The sequence below is a fragment of the Fomitopsis serialis genome (genome assembly GCF_022376445.1).
Source record: "Fomitopsis serialis strain Sig1Antser10 chromosome Unknown B0H18scaffold_12, whole genome shotgun sequence".
Lineage (NCBI taxonomy): Eukaryota > Fungi > Basidiomycota > Agaricomycetes > Polyporales > Fomitopsidaceae > Fomitopsis > Fomitopsis serialis.
Window position 1 is genome coordinate 285,318 of NW_025954972.1, and position 17,823 is coordinate 303,140.

Consider the following 17,823-nt stretch of genomic DNA (forward strand, 5'->3'; position numbering starts at 1 on the left):
CACTGCGCATATATGAACAGAGAAGCGCGCGCAGTAAACGTCCGATCCGGAGCTGAGGCTGATGCGTTCTGGGCGCGACCGGATATGCCGTTATAGGCTGCAATGAATGAAGGGATGTGCGGCCAGAAGTAAGCGCATGTGTCCACAGCGATGTATGTACTGACCGACACCGAATACGCCTCAACCGGCGAACATACCAGTTCGCCCGGTCCTCCTTGATACTTGCATCTCTAAGTACAAGACTAATTGGACGGAGTCACTCAAAGTCGGTGCTCAGCGAGAGGTTATGAGAACTATCGGACACTCATGCGAGTGCGCCCGGATGATCAAGCGCCTCCGGAGCACAGGATCACGAATGGATCAAAACTCGCGGGTCATCTCAACGCCAATTAATTGGGACTGCGAACGGGCAGTGTAAGCGGAACTGTGCGCAGATGCGGTATAAGCAGAGGGGCAGCAGTCCACGCACATGCACGAAACATTCCGATCATCGCTCGGGTGTGTGATGAAGGCGCGGTCACGTCTTCGACACAGCACGTTCAGTGTTCAAGCGTTCAAGTCCTGACTCGGTATAGGTGAATGGCGCTCGGAGCTGTTCATTCCTGATATGCGCACCGCCCATTACATGAAGCCGAGTCCAAGTCATGCGACATAAACTGCGGAAGTTGCCAAAGCAGAATTTTCGCTGGACGTCGACTGCGCATTGTTACGGCCAAAGGCGATCACGTACGTGTGGTTAATTCTTGCGATGTCTACTGACTAGCTGACAAGTGCCATATCGCAGCAACGACACTCATAGTCTGCGTGCGCAGTAGAACCGTCTCTTGTGCACTGAACATATGAAGTTGCTTGATAAGTCTCGTCTTAGTGAATTACGATGATGCTCACCAAAACTGAGTGCATGGCCCCCTTCGGTGTATTTATATGCACTTGCAGAAGAACGCCAACTATGCTGTGTATCAACAAGTCAATGAGAGTCAATGTCAATGGTGTGGAAGTCGGACGGGAAGAGCTACCGCCATGCGCGAGATGGGATCTGGCTTAGCCGGGATTTCCCGGACTCCGCTCTGCGTTTCCTTTCCGAACCAATTTCCAGCCTTCCGGATACATCTGATCACGGTTTACTCGTACTTACTCTCATTCAAGTCTCACAGCAAGTACAGCTTGCAACGGGTCTCCGCAGTCCTTATGTCTGGTGATTCTGCTTCATAAGCTGATATCCTGTTGCGTGCTTAGCAGATGCCACTCGTATTCTTAGTCTCATACCAAGACTTCCACGGCGCTAGTGTGGTTGTGTCGACCTACTCGTATTCTTGCCATCTCATTACTTCTCATCTAAGCTAAGTACGAGGCGCGATATTTACTGCAGCACTCTACAGATATCCGCAGTCATACCAGGCGTGTAGCTGCTGTGAGCCTATGTTGGGCTGAGACTGTGCTGTGGTATGGTCTTGTGTTCGGACGGTGCCTAGCAGGAGCGCGGACCTTTCATGCAATCGGGATTATGCATCTCAGCTACGAGGTCGACAATGATGTATACAGCGTCACTCAAGAGTTCCCTGCAGAGCTCTGATTCCATTCAGGATTATAGAGCGGGGGCAGCAAGTCGGGTACTGGTCCTGCGTCTTCTTCATGCGCCGGAGACGTTGCCCGTCCGGCAACCGATGTCGAAGGCCCTTCCATGTTGGAAGAATCAAGTCCCGATAGTACATCTTCGGATTTGCGATGTTGCGAATCCGCAACATTGGAAGGTTGACCATCAGTCGCGACCGGCAGGGAGCCTGCGGACTCGACGTATGACTTTGTGTCTTAAGTTACCATTCAGATAATCGTGTTCAACATAGCTGATTGGTTTACTCACAAGGGCTATAATGATATTGAAGGCGCCGGGATGCGGGTACGCTTCTTGCATGTCATCGCTGGTCCGCCCTGTCTTGCTTCTGGTTCGATCTCAAAGGAGCAATGCCCGACTTACGCCTTCTGCGGAAGCGTGCGAAGACGAGAATACTATGACCAGGGCTGCTAACACACTGCCTATCTGGGAACGATCATTAGATCAGAGTAGGTACGCATTTCCTGGTAGCTGTCGGAATGACACGTACAATGGTTCCAGCCATCGCTCCGCTGCCCAGACCTTCCTTTCTCGACTCTGAAGCCAATGGGGCCCCGGGACGAGGAGACAGTTGTAGTTGCCAATGCTGAAGTAGTCCTGACAATGCCTGTACAGAGAATGTACGCGTCAGTACACTGGGTAGTAGTCTGGTACCCAGGCGGACGGCACTTACGGAGGACGGCGTCGAAAAGGACGACCTCGCCCATGTTAAACGCACTTCCATTTGCACGTTCGTGAGTGTAACCGAGTAGTTTTGGGTCCTGTTTAATCCAGTGACCAGATATCTGATCTCTTCTATTGCTATGAAGGATGTCCCGGCGTCGATTGGTAGTGCGCACTGGTATTCGGGGCGTTTGGCACAGGAGGGTCAATGTGCACAGAGTATGTGCCCTCGAGTGGGTCGTTCGCCCATATATGGCGAAGCCGACGCTAGAGGTGACATTGAAGGAGACCGTGTTGTTTGGTGACGTGGTCATGATAATTGGTCAACAGCGCCATTCTTCCAAAGGATAGAGACGTCTGCCAAGTGTTACTCGGAGTGACGGTGAAAAAGGGACTGATGGCGGGTATGTCTTCGATAACAGTTGAGACACTTGTTTTTTGATCATAGACCTGACTTGAATGCGTAAGACGACCATCTGGGTGGAATACGAATACGACTCGCCCGGGTTCGCCCATACCGACTGTAACTGTCGCGCCGTGATCGTAACAGGTCCCGCTTGGACGACAAGGGTGAGCATATTGAGTCCGTAAGGCAACCCGTCTCGCCGTAAAGTACGCCCCGCCTGCAGGGGTGCCTGAGCCTGTTGTGTTGCTCGCATTCCAGCTTCTCGTATGGCATACGTCGCGTTTGCTTCTCCGTAGAGCCAAATCGCGTTACCGCCCATTGGAGCGACACTGTGCGTCGTCAAGATAGGTGGTATAAGATGACTCCTACAACCAGGGCCAAGGAGGTTGAAACGAGAGGTCAGAAAACAGCATGAATTAAAGAGTCCGCGTACCCTCCACTGTTGTTGGTGCATACCAGCATCGGTCTCTTACCCACCGAGGGGCAGAGCTGTTGCCATACCCACCCGGTAGGGTAGGTAATAGAGAGCGGTGCTTTGTCATCGAACGAGAATTGTACGGCTGATACGACATGTCAGAATCGCTTTCGCGAAGAGGGCGGAGGCAAGTTGAAGGACGGCTGGAAGGGCTTTAGGATGGCACCCTCGTTCGTGCAGGTGATATCAAATACGCAGGATTGGGCTGCGTTGCATCCTTGCCACTGCTGTGCTGCAATACAGAAATCATGCGAACTATCTCTGGACTATCACGAAGACAAGGGACGTACCGCCTCAGTGCGAAGCCATACACAATTCGGCGCGAAGTCAGCGGCCGAACCTTTCAGCATGCGTCTGCAGATAAGAGCAGCTCACCGGACGACTAGTTATTGTGCCGTGCATTCTCTGTCAGTGTCATGGGAGATCGAGGCGTAGAGCCGAACGATTATGGCAACCCTTCTTAGAGCAGGGACTGAGACTTGGCATGGGTATGACGCCAAGCGATGTATCGGGGGTTCTGAACCACTGAATGAGCACGGCGCACATGGACAAACACAGCATCTGATGATACTCCAGGGGCGAACACAAGGTTTAGCAGACATGCTGGAGTACAAGCGACTAAAAGCTGCTATGATCATGAAGCACCGTGCATTGGCATGGATTCTCAGGCGTTGGCATCCGATGAGACTTCCGGAATACACCTCCATCGTGGCGTGCATCTATCGCAATCTGTGTACAAAACACTGCACGCTATATCGGTGTAGAGGCGCGACGAGAAGTAGATGTAATGCAATCGTTAGCGCAACAGCCTGAGAGAGAAACATCCGGCCACTCACATCTATGACTGTGGGCAAAAGGCAGAGCTTATCACGCCGTGTGCATGATCTTGATTGCAGTGACGCTGGCTGGAATGGTGGTGATCAACGTGTCCTTCTACTACGGCCTGTCCAACCAAGGCTCCTCAAGAATCCACGTGACATCAATACGCCTCTCATCGACGGAGAGTTAGTCGTAGAGCTTCGTGTCCAAAAACGATGCATATACTATTCATTTGCAAGTGTGCAGCTCGTGAGTACATTTGCGCCCTAGATGTAAATATCAATGGACAATAGTATGTACGTCGACGGCGGAGGAAGTGGGCGTGAACGTGCAGAACGTGGCAGAGTCGTGATCATAATTAAAAGTATTACAGTGTCCGGCACCATGCTGGTGTGTTATTCACGCCTCCCTCGCAGAGCCACTGTTCCACGCAGGATTGTATACCGGAGGCGGAGAGACGGGCACTGGGCCTGCATCTTCGTATACAGTGGGTCCACTGACGGCCTGTGCCAGTGGCGCCGGCGGCTCGCCAACAGGGCGAGGATCCGGTGCCGAAGAACCCGCCTCAGATTTGAGGTGCAGAACGCCCGCGAGAGAAGACCGGTCTGTCGCTTCGGCTGGCGGCGATGATGGAAGGTCTGCGTAGGAATGCATGTCTACGCCATCGGTTAGAACGAGAACACTCAAAGATGTGTATGATATTCGACTTACAAGGGTTCGGAAGTATGGCAGCGATTTCCCCAGGGCTAGAGAACGTCATGAGCACGTCCTCACTGGTGCGATAGACAGTTCGTTCGCCTGAGGCCTTCGATCGACGCCGACGCAAAAGTACAAAGATCATAAAAGCCACGAAAAGCGCTGCTGCTGCACTTCCTATCTATGAGCCAAAACCAGTCAGGAGTGTATACGCAGGTTTCCTGAGTGATACATACGATAATTGCAGTAATAACTCCGACACTCACTCCATTCTGCGATGAATGAGACGAGCTCGTGGAACTGCTCGAGGATGCACTGGCCGTGCAGAAGATGAGGATGCCCTATACGCAATCATGCGTCAGCACACGCAAGCACAAGCAAGGTCAGCGAGACATACGGGGGGATAGCAGCAAACAAGACGACATGATCCAGAGTCAGCAAACTTCCGTTATTGGTCATGGTGACCGTATAGGTCTTCGTCCGGTCTAGCCCAGTGGCGAAATAACTAAGTTCCTCGTAGACGTCCCAGGGAGTCGTCGCGTTAAACTGGTACACCCCGCTCGTGTTCGGGCTATGCGACACCGGGGGATCAACGTCCACGCGGTACACGCCGTTTCCAGGGGAATTTCCTCCGTAGACCGCGAAGCCCACGCTCGAAGCGACGTCGAAAGAGACGGAGGCACCCCCGAGGGACGTCCTAAGCACCGGGTCCGCAATGTTGCCTCCCACGGCCGTACTCCCCCACCACCCCTCGATCGGGTTCACAACGAAGAACGGGTTCACCGTCGTCAGCCCCTGAGAAATCGTCGAAATCGTCGTCAAATTAATGGCGGATCTGGGACGCGGTGTCAGATGACCATCCTAGTAGGTGTAGTACACAGTGTGGCCGACTTACCCAGGCTCGCCCATACCCGCTGTGACAGTCGCGCCAGTGATCGTGACGGGCCCCTCCCGCACCGTCAGCGTAATGGTGTTGAGCGCGTACGGCGATAAGCCGCTCTCGGTGTAGAGCACCCCCTCGCGAGACGCAGAGCCCACTCCCGTGACGTCGCTGCCGTTCCAGCTCCTCGTGACCACGTACGTCCCCTCGTCCGCCTCCCCGAATAGCCAAATCGCCGTGCCTTGCCATTCGAGCGTCACAGTCGCACCGACCAGATACGTGGTATAAGACGACTCCTACAGTTCATTGAGGCGTTTGAGCGGTAGAAGTATGCGTGGAAAGCACTCGCGGGAACGGCGACGCACCCTGCTTGTGGTTTCGATCGCGTACCAACAGTCGTGATCCGTGCCCTCGTGAACGGTATCGTTGTCCGAGCCGCCTCGGTACGGCAGGTAGTAGAAGAGCGGCGCCTTGTCGTTGAAGGAGATGTTGTAAGGCTCGTACGACACCGACATGTCCACGACGCCGTGTCAGGCTGTCAGCGATTCGAGTTGCCGCGGGGGGTGGACTGAGGGCCTTGGAGGGCCACTCGGCGGGGCACCCTATACATGTCACTGGTATTGGGCCACCGCCTTACCTCGAGGTCGCCACTGGAAGTCGTGCAGCTTATCAGGTCCATCTAGACCATATCATGCATTCGAGGGTCGTACAGCCTCGGGAGTGCGAGTGGCGTAAGTAACCCACCTGGACGAGGGCCCAGGCCTCCAACGACATACCGACGGCCGCCTTCCACTAGAGACGACAGAACGGAATGTATAGCTGGGCTTCATTGAGCAAGCTCACGGATGAACGCAGGCTGCATAGCTGCTACCAAGCTGCTACTGCACCGAGTCCAAACACCTCGCATACATGGACCCACAAACCGATGGTATCCGATAATGATCACCGAAGACTCATTCCCAGGCTGGCAATGCCAGTGGCTAATGACATGCGCATCACATATGAATTTTGGCTAGACGTACCTTGTCGAGAATGGGCTTCGTGTCAATTGAGATTGAGGCGATGCCGTGAAGACATACGACCTGAGCAATTTTTGAGCGCAAGACAGTCGAGATACCTAAGCCAACGGACTATACCTTTGCCACCATCCTGCAGAGCTGGAGGCGAAGATCTTGTAACATATGGTCTTGGCGTGTGGTCGTGTACATCCGAGGTCCGAGATCAAGTCCGGGATGACTGCGATTCGGGGGGCGCCACAGAACATGTGTTGCATGCGAGGGCTTAGGAAGCCTTGCAGGCCATGACTCGATGAGACCATGCGACCAGCTGGCCAGGATGCGTACTGACAGTTTCGGAAGCATGCCCACGAATGGGCGCGAACGCGCCACTAGATATCCTCAGTGATTCGAAGCACGCGATCGCAGCCGTGGACGGCCTCAAACAGTCACACGAGGACCGAGGATATGTAGATGTGGAGAACACACCAATAATCCGAGCCATGATGGCGAATCTACGAAATAGACGAGCCCCGACCCGCCTCAAGGCCACAACGGCCACCTACTAAATGAGGGAGCGGATAAACTTGCAGGCGAAGCAGCACTGAAAATTACTCACGACGATGTACCGCTCACCGTAACGCCGGCATTGCGGGTTACAGGAGCCAAACTGAATGTGGTGATACAGAAGCTAGCATACAGGGTATTCGTGAGTAAAAGATGAAGCAGTACGTTACTTAGGGAATGAGGGCGCACCGGAGACTTGATGGAGCGATGATGGTGCGCCAGAGTGATCGGAATTCCGGTATGTATCGGGTCCCACTCATAGTGCGTAACTGCGTTTCCTCATAGGTGAACAACGGCAACGGTACATACACGATCTAGGAGGTTTCAACCCTCGAACCGCCAGCAGGTAACTGGGAGGCAACCTTGTCGACTGCCAGGCCCAGTATTGCGACCAACAATATGCTTCACCAAAAACAGGGGAAAAAAGAAAAAAAAGGATGCGTCTATGAGGGGGGTGGCAAGCGATGCATGCAATTCAGTTTATCCGTAGATTATGCAAGAACGAATACCAGCGCTACAGCTGGTATTACTGGGGGCGCCATGATCAGGGCTCAGCGACAGGCAAAGTATACTCTACTCACCTTTTATGGGCCCGTCAATCACAACTACCATCGCTGGGCCCATCCTTCCACCGCTCGTCCGTCTTCTCTATCGAGCAATTGAACTTCACCTTCCCCAGCCTCACATTCACGTCGTTGTGCCTCTCGCAAAGCCACCTGCTCAACGCGACCCTCCCACTGACGTCTGGCGGGTTCTCCTTCAGGTTCGTGTCCAGATGCGACGCGCAGTGCGAGCACGGGTACAGCACGGGCAGCGAGCGGAGCAGCGTGAGCATGTTTGCGCGCTGGTTGGGCGTAGGCTTCTCGGGATAGTACGCCGCGGTGGTGTGGAGGAACGTCCAGGTCGCGCGCCCCAGTTGTTCCACGTCCGGCGGGCAGTTGTCCGGGCGGGTGTCTGGGTCGGGCTGGGGGGCGGCGCTGGTGCCCGCCGCCATCGCCGCCATGGTCGCGGCGATGCCGGGAGCTGGCTGTTTTCCGTCCTGCACTCGCTTTGGTTTGTCGTTGGACGGCTTCCAGTAGCGGAATGCAGTACAGATCTTGCATGGCTTGCCGTCGGGCCCGAGGACCATGCCTGGCGGCAACGGCTTGTTGTCGCTGGCGTTTGAGTTCGGTTCTGGCATGGCTGTTGATGACCTGCTTGTCGAGATCAAGTACGAATTTATATAAGCAGCAAGACGAGAAAGCAATCAGTGAGTAAGCCGTTAGAAATCTCAAGCCCGTCGCAGTCAAGCGCCAGCCCAATGTTTGTTACGCGCGTCTGCCAGACGAGCCGGCGCTTCACCGACAGTGTACTGACACGCCCACCTACACCAATTTCCTGAGGCCACAAAGTGCTCTGCGGCGTTCAATATTGGCTCAGAGTCATACGGATGAGGAGGTGTGGCGAGATGCAAACTCTACACAGGGTCATTGTGGACGCAGAGTCTGACGGCCTTGAATTCGGAGCGCCTGCTTACTCCTCTCCGGTCTCGTGAATACTGCCCTGACTAATTTGCTACTACGAAGGGGATAGCATATATTCAGCCGTCTACGATGTCTTCTGCGCACAAGCTCGAGCATCGACCCGCCAGAGCCTTTGTCTTCCGACCCATCATCCGTGGAAATGGCGCCAGTTGCGACCTCGCCTGAGTCATCTTCCGCATCGCTCAGGACGCTCAAGCAATCTCCTCCTATCCTCAACGACCCAGCTTCCATGGAGGGCAACTCGCATCCTGCACCGAAACCACCGAAGAGCTCTGCGAGACCACAGGCGGTCGACGCACCCGCCCGGACGGAGTTCGCGTTCGATGATATTAAGGGGGCGTTGGAGGCGTTTGGGCGGGGCGAGTTCGTGGTGGTCATGGACGACGAGGGAAGGGAGAACGAGGGCGACCTGATCATCGCTGCGAGCGAGGTCTCGACGGAGAAGATGGCGTGGATGATCAAGCATACTAGGTGCGTTCGGCCTGTTCGTCGGATATGAAGCATGCAAGCTCATTTGGCTACGCAGCGGGTACATATGTATCGCGCTCCCGGGAGAGCGCCTGGACGAGCTCGGAATCCCGATGATGGTGTCTGAGAACGAGGACCCGCACCGGACGGCGTACACGGTGACAGTAGACTATAGACATGGTACGCAGTCTCCCACTACTCCCAAGTCCACACACCGAATACGATTTGCGAACAAACCACCAGGTACCACAACTGGCATCTCTGCGCACGACCGCGCCCTCACCGCCCGCGCACTCGCCTCGCCCTCCTCGCAGCCCTCCACTTCTCCCGCCCGGGACACATGGTCCCCCTGCGCGCGCGCCCGGGCGGTGTCCTCACGCGGCGCGGACACACCGAGACGGGGGTGGACCTCTGCGCGATCACGGGCCTCCCGCAGGCGGGTGTGCTCTGCGAACTCGTGGAAGACGACGAGTTGGGGAGCATGATGCGGCGAGATGGGTGTAGGCGGTTTGCGGACCGGTGGGGGCTGAAGATGATCAGTGTGGATATGCTGGCGGAGTGGAGGCGGGCGACGTGACGGGAAATGGAAACGGGAATGCATGAAGTCAAGTGTCCAGTAGGTGTACGGTATTGGTAACTTATCGATCTGTAGCTCTAGGGCGCGTGGTTGGTTGGAAAATGTTAGAACTCCCCTTACGTGATGCTGACCAGACAGCAAGCTGCAGTTTGACTCGCAGATCTCTCAAACGGGGTCGACGGACGATGGGTTGAACTTGTGCGACCAAAGTCGCTTTGGCCACTAGATCCATTTCTCGGCCACACGCAGCAGATGATCAAAGAGCATGTTTCGTTCGCGGTGATGGGCCCATGTGAGTTGCCGTTTGGATATTGAAATATGTTAACTCATCACGTACATGATAGCGACCCGTATAAGATCGGAGGTCGACGTAAAGTCGCGAGAATCGCTGGCTGTCCACTGAAAGGTGAATAGATGGGGAGGAGGAGGGGTCCATTTAGCCACCGACTGCCAACACGCACAGGCGCGTCCGTACCCGGTACCGCCTACTACTAGCACTAGGTAACCGCCACAGAAACGCAATGAATCGTGAGGATCCCGCTTCTCTGACCTCTCTCTGACCACTGCTTCCAACTTCGGTTTCACAGCTCATCGAAGAACTGTCTACAGACTTGGCGCGCCGGCCGGCATGTGAGTGTCTATCATGACCGCGATGTGATGGACCGAGGTTGACGCAGGCGATAGACGTTCTTTTACTGGGAAACGCCATGCATCTTGTACAGGCTACAGTTGATGCGATTTCTGTCGGACAGTCGCACATCTATTTCCCGCCGACGCTTGCGATTCTAGGCTTACCCTTATAACTAGCTGCGCGCCGCGGCTCAAGACGACATATGTACTAATAGCACTGGGGACGAGCGGCGGATGGCCCACGTGCAATCGAGCCCGACCCATGTGTGTCACCTTCTTTTGGGATTCCAGGCTTCCCCGACAAGCTTGTGCGCCATTGAGAACTTTGATATACTAGTAGCTTCGCGCATCATGAATCTTATTCTAACGTATTGTCTTCATGGCACCAAGGCGCGGGGACGACGGGTTTACAGATGGCCCCACTGTACACGGTGGCGGGACTGCGAGGTGGCGGGAACGCGAGTCAAACCCAGGACGAGAGTGAGAGCCAAGGGCACGAATCTGGCACTGGTGTTGGCAAGAGAAAGAGAGAACACACGAGTGTAACTGCAGTACTATGGGCGCCGGAGAAGACAGGTAAAGTAATATATCTCAGATTCAAGTCTCACCGACCGCCACTTGTAGCGCTCAGCCACAGCGGTTCAGCGGTTCTACCACATCGCGCTCGGCGCCGTCGTGGTTGAAACATTCGATGTTGAACGACTGACTGCCACAATGTCAATCAAGGTATGCCAACTTCAGAGCTGGTTGAGCTATAGACAACTTCATTGACGCGATCATGATCGAACAACCTTTCATAGTTATCTGCCACGCATAGATGCGCCGCCACTGCCAGCGAGCCAATCCTACATGGCGCCTCTGAGGGGTTGTCTACAAGTCCACAACTTGAAGACTCATAACGAGTCCGCGTGCTAGTACATCAAGCGCATTCTTTTCCATGCTCGACCCTGTCAGTATCGTCTGCCAGTATCCTCAGGCTCACCCGCTGCTCGGACTAATCCTTGCCGCTCCCAAACAGTGTGTCGTTGGTCCGATGCGCATCGGGTCACACCAGAAGCCCCATCACTAGTTCACAGTGACTCGAAATATGGAACAATCCCTGTCTCTGAGAGCGCTCGAGGTAAAGTAGGAATGGACGCCAACGCCTGTCATGAGTCGTTCCGGGCCTAGACTCTGACTCTGAGCAGACGAGCATAGTCCACCTCAGAGTGCTGAGCTCAGCTGCTATCAGTTGTCACTTACCCGTGGTCGGCCTTCATGACAGTTGCAATGGTCATAAGGAGAATACATCGGTCGAGTAAGTAATGTTGGACTCAGTTGATCATACATGTTGAATAAAGTCGACTGTCAGTATCATTCCGAAAATGGCCACGCACCTTCGCACTAGGGTGCATATGCATAGCGGGCTCAGAGCCCAGCCTTGACATCCACGCTGTGGTTCGATATGGCTTTGCAGCCAGGTGGGTACCTACTACCTTGCCCACGCTATGCCGTTTCAGGAACTGTGCAGAGACGAAAGCAGACGCTGTCTGGTCGTGTTTCTCCGTCTTCTACTCGGGAGCGAAGACCCAAGGCCGCCGAGAATGAATGGGCATCGGGACACAAACGCGGGACAGCGCACTGTGCTAATTGCATGACAGATGCCATTGTCGCTCGTATGCAGCGTTCGTCTCAACGCGGTTCGCTACGTTCAGTCTTCTCGGCGGCGGCGCCGAGTCGTACAGGGTATAAAGGCTACTGAGGAATGCTCGGTATCAGCAGCAAGTTCACCCACCGGAGCTTCAGAACCCAGTCACTCAGACTCAATCGCAAACCAACATGGTCTTCAACTTGAAGCTCGCTGCCGGCATCGTCGCTACGACCCTCGCGGTCCTGCAGGCCACGCCGAGACGCACACCGTCACCTTCGTCAACAAGTACGTGCTCTATCGTGTCCTCCTAGGTTTCACGTCCGCTGACGCGATCGTCAGGTGTGGCCGCGGTACTGTGTGTAGACAATGATGTTCACGCGAATAATGGTGCTGATCGCACGCTTTAGCCCTACTTGTGGTCGCAGACTGGCGAGCTGCTCTCGAATGGCGCGCCGTGGACCAGCAACGGCCCCGCCCCCGGTCTATTGCGTGAGTTCTCGCATGTTTCTGTTGCACGAGCGTGTTCTGATTGCTCTCCAGCTACCTGCAGACCGGTTTGTCTCCTTGACATGTCCTGTACGTATCTCTACTGACAAGAACCATTGGTAGGTGGCTGCGGCCAGAACGGCGAACAGTGCACCCTCGTCGAAGTGACGCTGGAGAATGGACAAAGTGCCGCCGACATCTCTCTCATTCCCCCGTAAGCGTCGTCGGTCTCTGTGGCCCCTCCGCGTAGAGCTGACGCCCTTCTGCTTGCAGCCACGCGTTCAATGTGGCCAGCGGGTTCGGCTTCTACGACGGCTGCGATGGCGCGGGCACTGACTGCACCGACGCGAACTGCCCGAAGGCGTACCGCCACCCTGATGATAACTTTGCTGTCGTTGGGTGCGGCGCTGACAACGTGAGTAGAGCGCGGGACGTTCGATTTAATTTCCGTGTGCTCAATAGGTTTCGCTGCAGGAAAACATCGCTATCACCTTCTGCGATTAGTCACGCGTAGACTCCTCCTGATCGCTACGGCTTCTCGTCAGGTTCGACGCGCTGACTGGTCGACATGTACAGGGCCGTTTAACCGTCACGGTCCATGTCCATGTAATACTTTGCTGCGGGAATCAAAGCAGCATTTTTACCTATATCGCATTGGCTTGTGGGCTAGGATTACGACGTCGGCTGCATGAATGTGGTACGGACGGCAGATGAACTGTACTGTGTGTGGCGCGAGTATCTCGCGGTGCACAGACGCTTTTCTGCTCCTATGTTACTGACCACTACGTATTGGTCTAGATATACAAATGTCCAAACTCACTTCCTATTACAGATCCAGTGCACTCTTCTCTTGACAGTCATCGCACACAGCCGGCCGTCAATAACAACCGAGTTGCCGAACGGTGTTCCGCTTCCACCCTACAGTACAGCTTCAGACTCACACCCACCGGGCCGCGCGTCCACATCGATGTCGGCTTGTAAGTAGTACTATTACAACGGTACGGTCTTGAGACCTACCCCGGTTTGGGGTTCTTCTTGCCAGTGCTGTGTTCTCGACGAATATCCAGCAGACCCGGACAGTCGGCGTCGGGGCATCCACCGCGTAGTCTCTATTAAACGGCAGATATCTTGCAGTGACAGAGCAATAGTACATTCTGTAGGTACGGGTGCTCGATAGTACTTGTTGGTCGCTTCAGTATAGTACTGGCCAGGTACTGGCATGAGAGCGACCCACGGACGACCCGAAAGTAAGCGCTTGTCGGCGTCATTTCGGTGAGGCAGGACCCGGGCGCTTGAGGGATCGGTAAGGTTCGGAGCGAGCCGAGAGAAAACCGCGACGTGCGTCGGCCAGCACATCTCTCTCCTCCACCACCTCCTCGACGGGGCTCGAGCACCTAGACTTCTACCCTACCCACACGCCGCTAGATAATTAGCCATGGCCCACCTCGCACCCTCCGGAAAGTGGGACGCACGGTGAGCACCCTTTGCACAACGCCCGCGAGAGGTGTCGTTGACACCTGTCTTCAGACACCTCGGCCCCGTCCCTCATGACAGCAAGTACTACACAAATTGCATGATTGGTGGTATACTCGCGTGCGGTACCACCCATGCAGGTATCACTCCTCTCGATGTCACAAAGTGTAACATGCAGGTATGTGTTGCCTTGTCGCGTTGGCAGGCATGGCCGCTCACGCGTCGCGCAGGTCAACCCCGGCAAGTACAAGGGCCTCGTCACCGGTATCCGCACGATCGTGGCGGAGGAAACCTCCGCGGGTCTCTGGAAAGGCGTTGGGCCCACGTTCGTTGGATACTCTCTCCAGGGCATGTTCAAGTACGGTCTCTATGAGGTCTTCAAGGACGCCTACATGAACCTGGCCGGCGAGGAGGCGTCGAGCAAGTACAAGGGTGCGATCTGGCTGGCGGGCTCCGCGTCCGCCGAGTTCTTCGCCGACATCGCGCTCTGCCCGCTGGAGATGACAAAGGTCAAGATCCAGACGAGCCCTTCGGGCACGTTCCCCGTCCCGATGGCGGCCGCGCTGAGGGAGATGAGCAAAACAAAGGCGGACACGCGGTACCCGTTCGGGTCGCTCGTCCCGCTCTGGTCGCGCCAGATCCCGTACACGATGGCCAAGTTCTTCTTCTTCGAGTATATCGTGCAGATGTTCTACAGCCACGTCTTCACCGCGCCCAAGGAGTCGTACGGCAAGCCGACCCAGCTCGGTGTCACGTTCGCGTCCGGTTACCTCGCCGGTGTCGTCTGCGCGGTTGTCTCCCACCCCGCCGACTCGCTCGTCTCGCAGATGGGTAAGGCGGCTAACAAGGGCAAGTCGCTCGGCCAGATCGCCTCGGAGGTCGGTATCGCCAACCTCGCGACCCAGGGTCTTGGTACCCGTGTCCTCATGATCGGTACCCTCACTGGTATGTCTTAGCGCCTGTGTGCCATTGACAATCGACTGACAAATCACGTCTAGGCTTCCAGTGGTGGATCTACGACTCATTCAAGTCTGCCATGGGTATGGGTACGACTGGTGGGAAGTGAGCGTGAGTCTGGTGTCTATCCAAAGTCAGTCGTTTTTCGTCGTGGTGATTGCTTAGAGGCTCTTGACTGATCTTCTGCCCCAGCAGAATCGGCGTTTGATTACGTTCGGAGTGTGAGCCGGTGTGGTTGTCTGCGAGCATATATGACAATTACTTGTTGTTATTGCGTTACCTGCTGTCCCATACTTTATCCTACCGTCCATAGAAATTCGCAGCATACCCATCAGCCATCAGTCCTTACTCGCCGAGTCGCATCGCAAACAAAGTATCCCGCCGCAACGATACGAACCGTGGAACTCAGCAAATGCCTGATTGGGGTACTAAGGTCTCTCATGGTCAAACGTCCTTCGTGTGCGTCCATAACATCCATAGCGGTGTTCAGGCTCCTTCCCATCCGCCGCGGGTGGAGGGGCTGAATCTGAGTATGTCAGCACAACGCTTTCTCTATCATTGTACCTCGGAAGGTACGGTTAGAACTTAGATGGATGGGATGTGGCTGAAGAGGTTGGTGGCGTGGTGGAGGGTGATGAGCTTGTGTTCGCGTTCTCAGAACAAGTCCCCTTTGTTTGACGTTGACATGACAGAAGGTTACTGCCTCGCGGAGGGGTCTCGGTAGGAGGACGGTATAAATAATCTGTCGTGAATGCTTCCCAGTTCAATGCGATCGGGAGCTTTTAATACACCAATTGAAAACACACTTGCGGTCTGTTGCTCTACGACCTTATAAGATAACTTAGGACCTCATTGTAACGGTGTATGCCACAGGGATGTCAATTGCGGCCCGCCTGTTGTACAAGGATGTTCTGACCCATGTGTATGAGGGCTCAAGGGCCGCTTGTCACATCCGCCTGAGGCGATTAGCTGCCAAATATACCATACACAGAACAGGAAGTTGGTGGCATATGAACAGCGTGCCCCGGTGAGACACTGTATGGCCACTTCAATATAGATAATATTGATGCCAGGAGATCGCGCAGTACACGAATGCTATGTTAAACCATTAAGCGGGCAACAGAAACATGACCGCGGTTCGCCTTCTCCAGCAGTGCCACGAAGCTAGCGGATTAGTCGCAGAAGGTGATAGCGATGTTTTCCTGCAGCGAAACCTATTGAGCACACGGAAATCAAATCGAACGTCCCGCGCTCTACTCACGTTGTCAGCGCCGCACCCAACGACAGCAAAGTTATCATTAGGGTGGCGGTACGCCTTCGGGCAGTTCGCGTCGGTGCAGTCAGTGCCCGCGCCATCGCAGCCGTCGTAGAAGCCGAACCCGCTGGCCACATTGAACGCGTGGCTGCAAGCAGAAGGGCGTCAGCTCTACGCGGAGGGGCCACAGAGACCGACGACGCTTACGGGGGAATGAGAGAGATGTCGGCGGCACTTTGTCCATTCTCCAGCGTCACTTCGACGAGGGTGCACTGTTCGCCGTTCTGGCCGCAGCCACCTACCAATGGTTCTTGTCAGTAGAGATACGTACAGGACATGTCAAGGAGACAAACCGGTCTGCAGGTAGCTGGAGAGCAATCAGAAACACGCTCGTGCAACAGAAAACATGCGAGAAACTCACGCAATAAGACCGGGGGCGGGGCCGTTGCTGGTCCACGGCGCGCCATTCGAGAGCAGCTCGCCAGTCTGCGACCACAAGTAGGGCTAAAGCGTGCGATCAGCACCATTATTCGCGTGAACATCATTGTCTACACACAGTACCGCGGCCACACCTGAACGATCGCGTCAGCGGACGTGAAACCTAGGAGGACACGATAGAGCACGTACTTGTTGACGAAGGTGACGGTGTGCGTCTCGGCGTTGGCCTGCAGGACCGCGAGGGTCGTAGCGACGATGCCGGCAGCGAGCTTCAAGTTGAAGACCATGTTGGTTTGCGATTGAGTCTGAGTGACTGGGTTCTGAAGCTCCGGTGGGTGAACTTGCTGCTGATACCGAGCATTCCTCAGTAGCCTTTATACCCTGTACGACTCGGCGCCGCCGCCGAGAAGACTGAACGTAGCGAACCGCGTTGAGACGAACGCTGCATACGAGCGACAATGGCATCTGTCATGCAAATTAGCACAGTGCGCTGTCCCGCGTTTGTGTCCCGATGCCCATTCATTCTCGGCGGCCTTGGGTCTTCGCTCCCGAGTAGAAGGACGGAGAAACACGACCAGACAGCGTCTGCTTTCGTCTCTGCACAGTTCCTGAAACGGCATAGCGTGGGCAAGGTAGTAGGTACCCACCTGGCTGCAAAGCCATATCGAACCACAGCGTGGATGTCAAGGCTGGGCTCTGAGCCCGCTATGCATATGCACCCCTAGTGCGAAGGTGCGTGGCCATTTTCGGAATGATACTGACAGTCGACTTTATTCAACATGTATGATCAACTGAGTCCAACATTACTTACTCGACCGATGTATTCTCCTTATGACCATTGCAACTGTCATGAAGGCCGACCACGGGTAAGTGACAACTGATAGCAGCTGAGCTCAGCACTCTGAGGTGGACTATGCTCGTCTGCTCAGAGTCAGAGTCTAGGCCCGGAACGACTCATGACAGGCGTTGGCGTCCATTCCTACTTTACCTCGAGCGCTCTCAGAGACAGGGATTGTTCCATATTTCGAGTCACTGTGAACTAGTGATGGGGCTTCTGGTGTGACCCGATGCGCATCGGACCAACGACACACTGTTTGGGAGCGGCAAGGATTAGTCCGAGCAGCGGGTGAGCCTGAGGATACTGGCAGACGATACTGACAGGGTCGAGCATGGAAAAGAATGCGCTTGATGTACTAGCACGCGGACTCGTTATGAGTCTTCAAGTTGTGGACTTGTAGACACCCCTCAGAGGCGCCATGTAGGATTGGCTCGC

General features: G+C 55.0%; 7 protein-coding genes across 7 annotated transcripts; 3 read left to right on the forward strand and 4 right to left on the reverse strand.

Moving 5' to 3' along the window:
- Positions 1–1,370: 1,370 nt before the first annotated feature.
- Positions 1,371–3,383, reverse strand: B0H18DRAFT_988378 (uncharacterized protein). The gene is made up of 10 exons (XM_048044901.1): positions 3,240–3,383; positions 3,187–3,214; positions 2,749–3,120; positions 2,582–2,725; positions 2,331–2,450; positions 2,247–2,310; positions 2,182–2,219; positions 2,070–2,147; positions 1,858–1,933; positions 1,371–1,808 (listed from the first exon to the last, which is right to left on the reverse strand). The coding sequence occupies exons 1-10, from the start codon at positions 3,251–3,253 to the stop codon at positions 1,549–1,551; spliced, it is 1,194 nt and encodes a 397-aa protein (XP_047896931.1). The 5' UTR covers positions 3,254–3,383; the 3' UTR covers positions 1,371–1,548.
- A 793-nt stretch (positions 3,384–4,176) lies between these two features.
- On the reverse strand, positions 4,177–6,400 carry B0H18DRAFT_988382 (uncharacterized protein). The gene is made up of 7 exons (XM_048044902.1): positions 6,296–6,400; positions 5,917–6,230; positions 5,567–5,847; positions 5,047–5,506; positions 4,908–5,012; positions 4,687–4,852; positions 4,177–4,631 (listed from the first exon to the last, which is right to left on the reverse strand). The coding sequence occupies exons 2-7, from the start codon at positions 6,064–6,066 to the stop codon at positions 4,375–4,377; spliced, it is 1,419 nt and encodes a 472-aa protein (XP_047896932.1). The 5' UTR covers positions 6,067–6,230; positions 6,296–6,400; the 3' UTR covers positions 4,177–4,374.
- Positions 6,401–7,376: 976 nt separating this feature from the next.
- On the reverse strand, positions 7,377–8,375 carry B0H18DRAFT_988389 (FAD-dependent thiol oxidase; the record flags this gene model as incomplete). Its single annotated transcript, XM_048044903.1, has 1 exon — positions 7,377–8,375. A coding segment is annotated over exon 1 (581 nt), but the record flags the coding sequence as incomplete, so codon positions are not given.
- Positions 8,376–8,775: 400 nt separating this feature from the next.
- Positions 8,776–9,681, forward strand: B0H18DRAFT_1116129 (3,4-dihydroxy-2-butanone 4-phosphate synthase; the record flags this gene model as incomplete). The annotated part of the gene is made up of 3 exons (XM_048033372.1): positions 8,776–9,107; positions 9,163–9,347; positions 9,419–9,681. The coding sequence occupies 3 exons, from the start codon at positions 8,776–8,778 to the stop codon at positions 9,679–9,681; spliced, it is 780 nt and encodes a 259-aa protein (XP_047896934.1).
- A 2,270-nt stretch (positions 9,682–11,951) lies between these two features.
- B0H18DRAFT_871759 (uncharacterized protein) lies at positions 11,952–12,931 on the forward strand (the record flags this gene model as incomplete). The annotated part of the gene is made up of 6 exons (XM_048040177.1): positions 11,952–12,226; positions 12,281–12,296; positions 12,349–12,430; positions 12,539–12,641; positions 12,701–12,842; positions 12,902–12,931. 6 exons carry the CDS (start codon positions 11,952–11,954, stop codon positions 12,929–12,931), a joined length of 648 nt encoding a protein of 215 aa, XP_047896935.1.
- A 931-nt stretch (positions 12,932–13,862) lies between these two features.
- On the forward strand, positions 13,863–14,966 carry B0H18DRAFT_871812 (mitochondrial carrier protein; the record flags this gene model as incomplete). The annotated part of the gene is made up of 4 exons (XM_048040184.1): positions 13,863–13,900; positions 13,955–14,078; positions 14,131–14,845; positions 14,899–14,966. The coding sequence occupies 4 exons, from the start codon at positions 13,863–13,865 to the stop codon at positions 14,964–14,966; spliced, it is 945 nt and encodes a 314-aa protein (XP_047896936.1).
- A 1,063-nt stretch (positions 14,967–16,029) lies between these two features.
- On the reverse strand, positions 16,030–16,837 carry B0H18DRAFT_871869 (uncharacterized protein; the record flags this gene model as incomplete). The annotated part of the gene is made up of 7 exons (XM_048040189.1): positions 16,030–16,059; positions 16,119–16,260; positions 16,320–16,410; positions 16,466–16,479; positions 16,534–16,616; positions 16,669–16,684; positions 16,740–16,837. The coding sequence occupies 7 exons, from the start codon at positions 16,835–16,837 to the stop codon at positions 16,030–16,032; spliced, it is 474 nt and encodes a 157-aa protein (XP_047896937.1).
- Between the last annotated feature and the right edge of the window lie 986 nt (positions 16,838–17,823).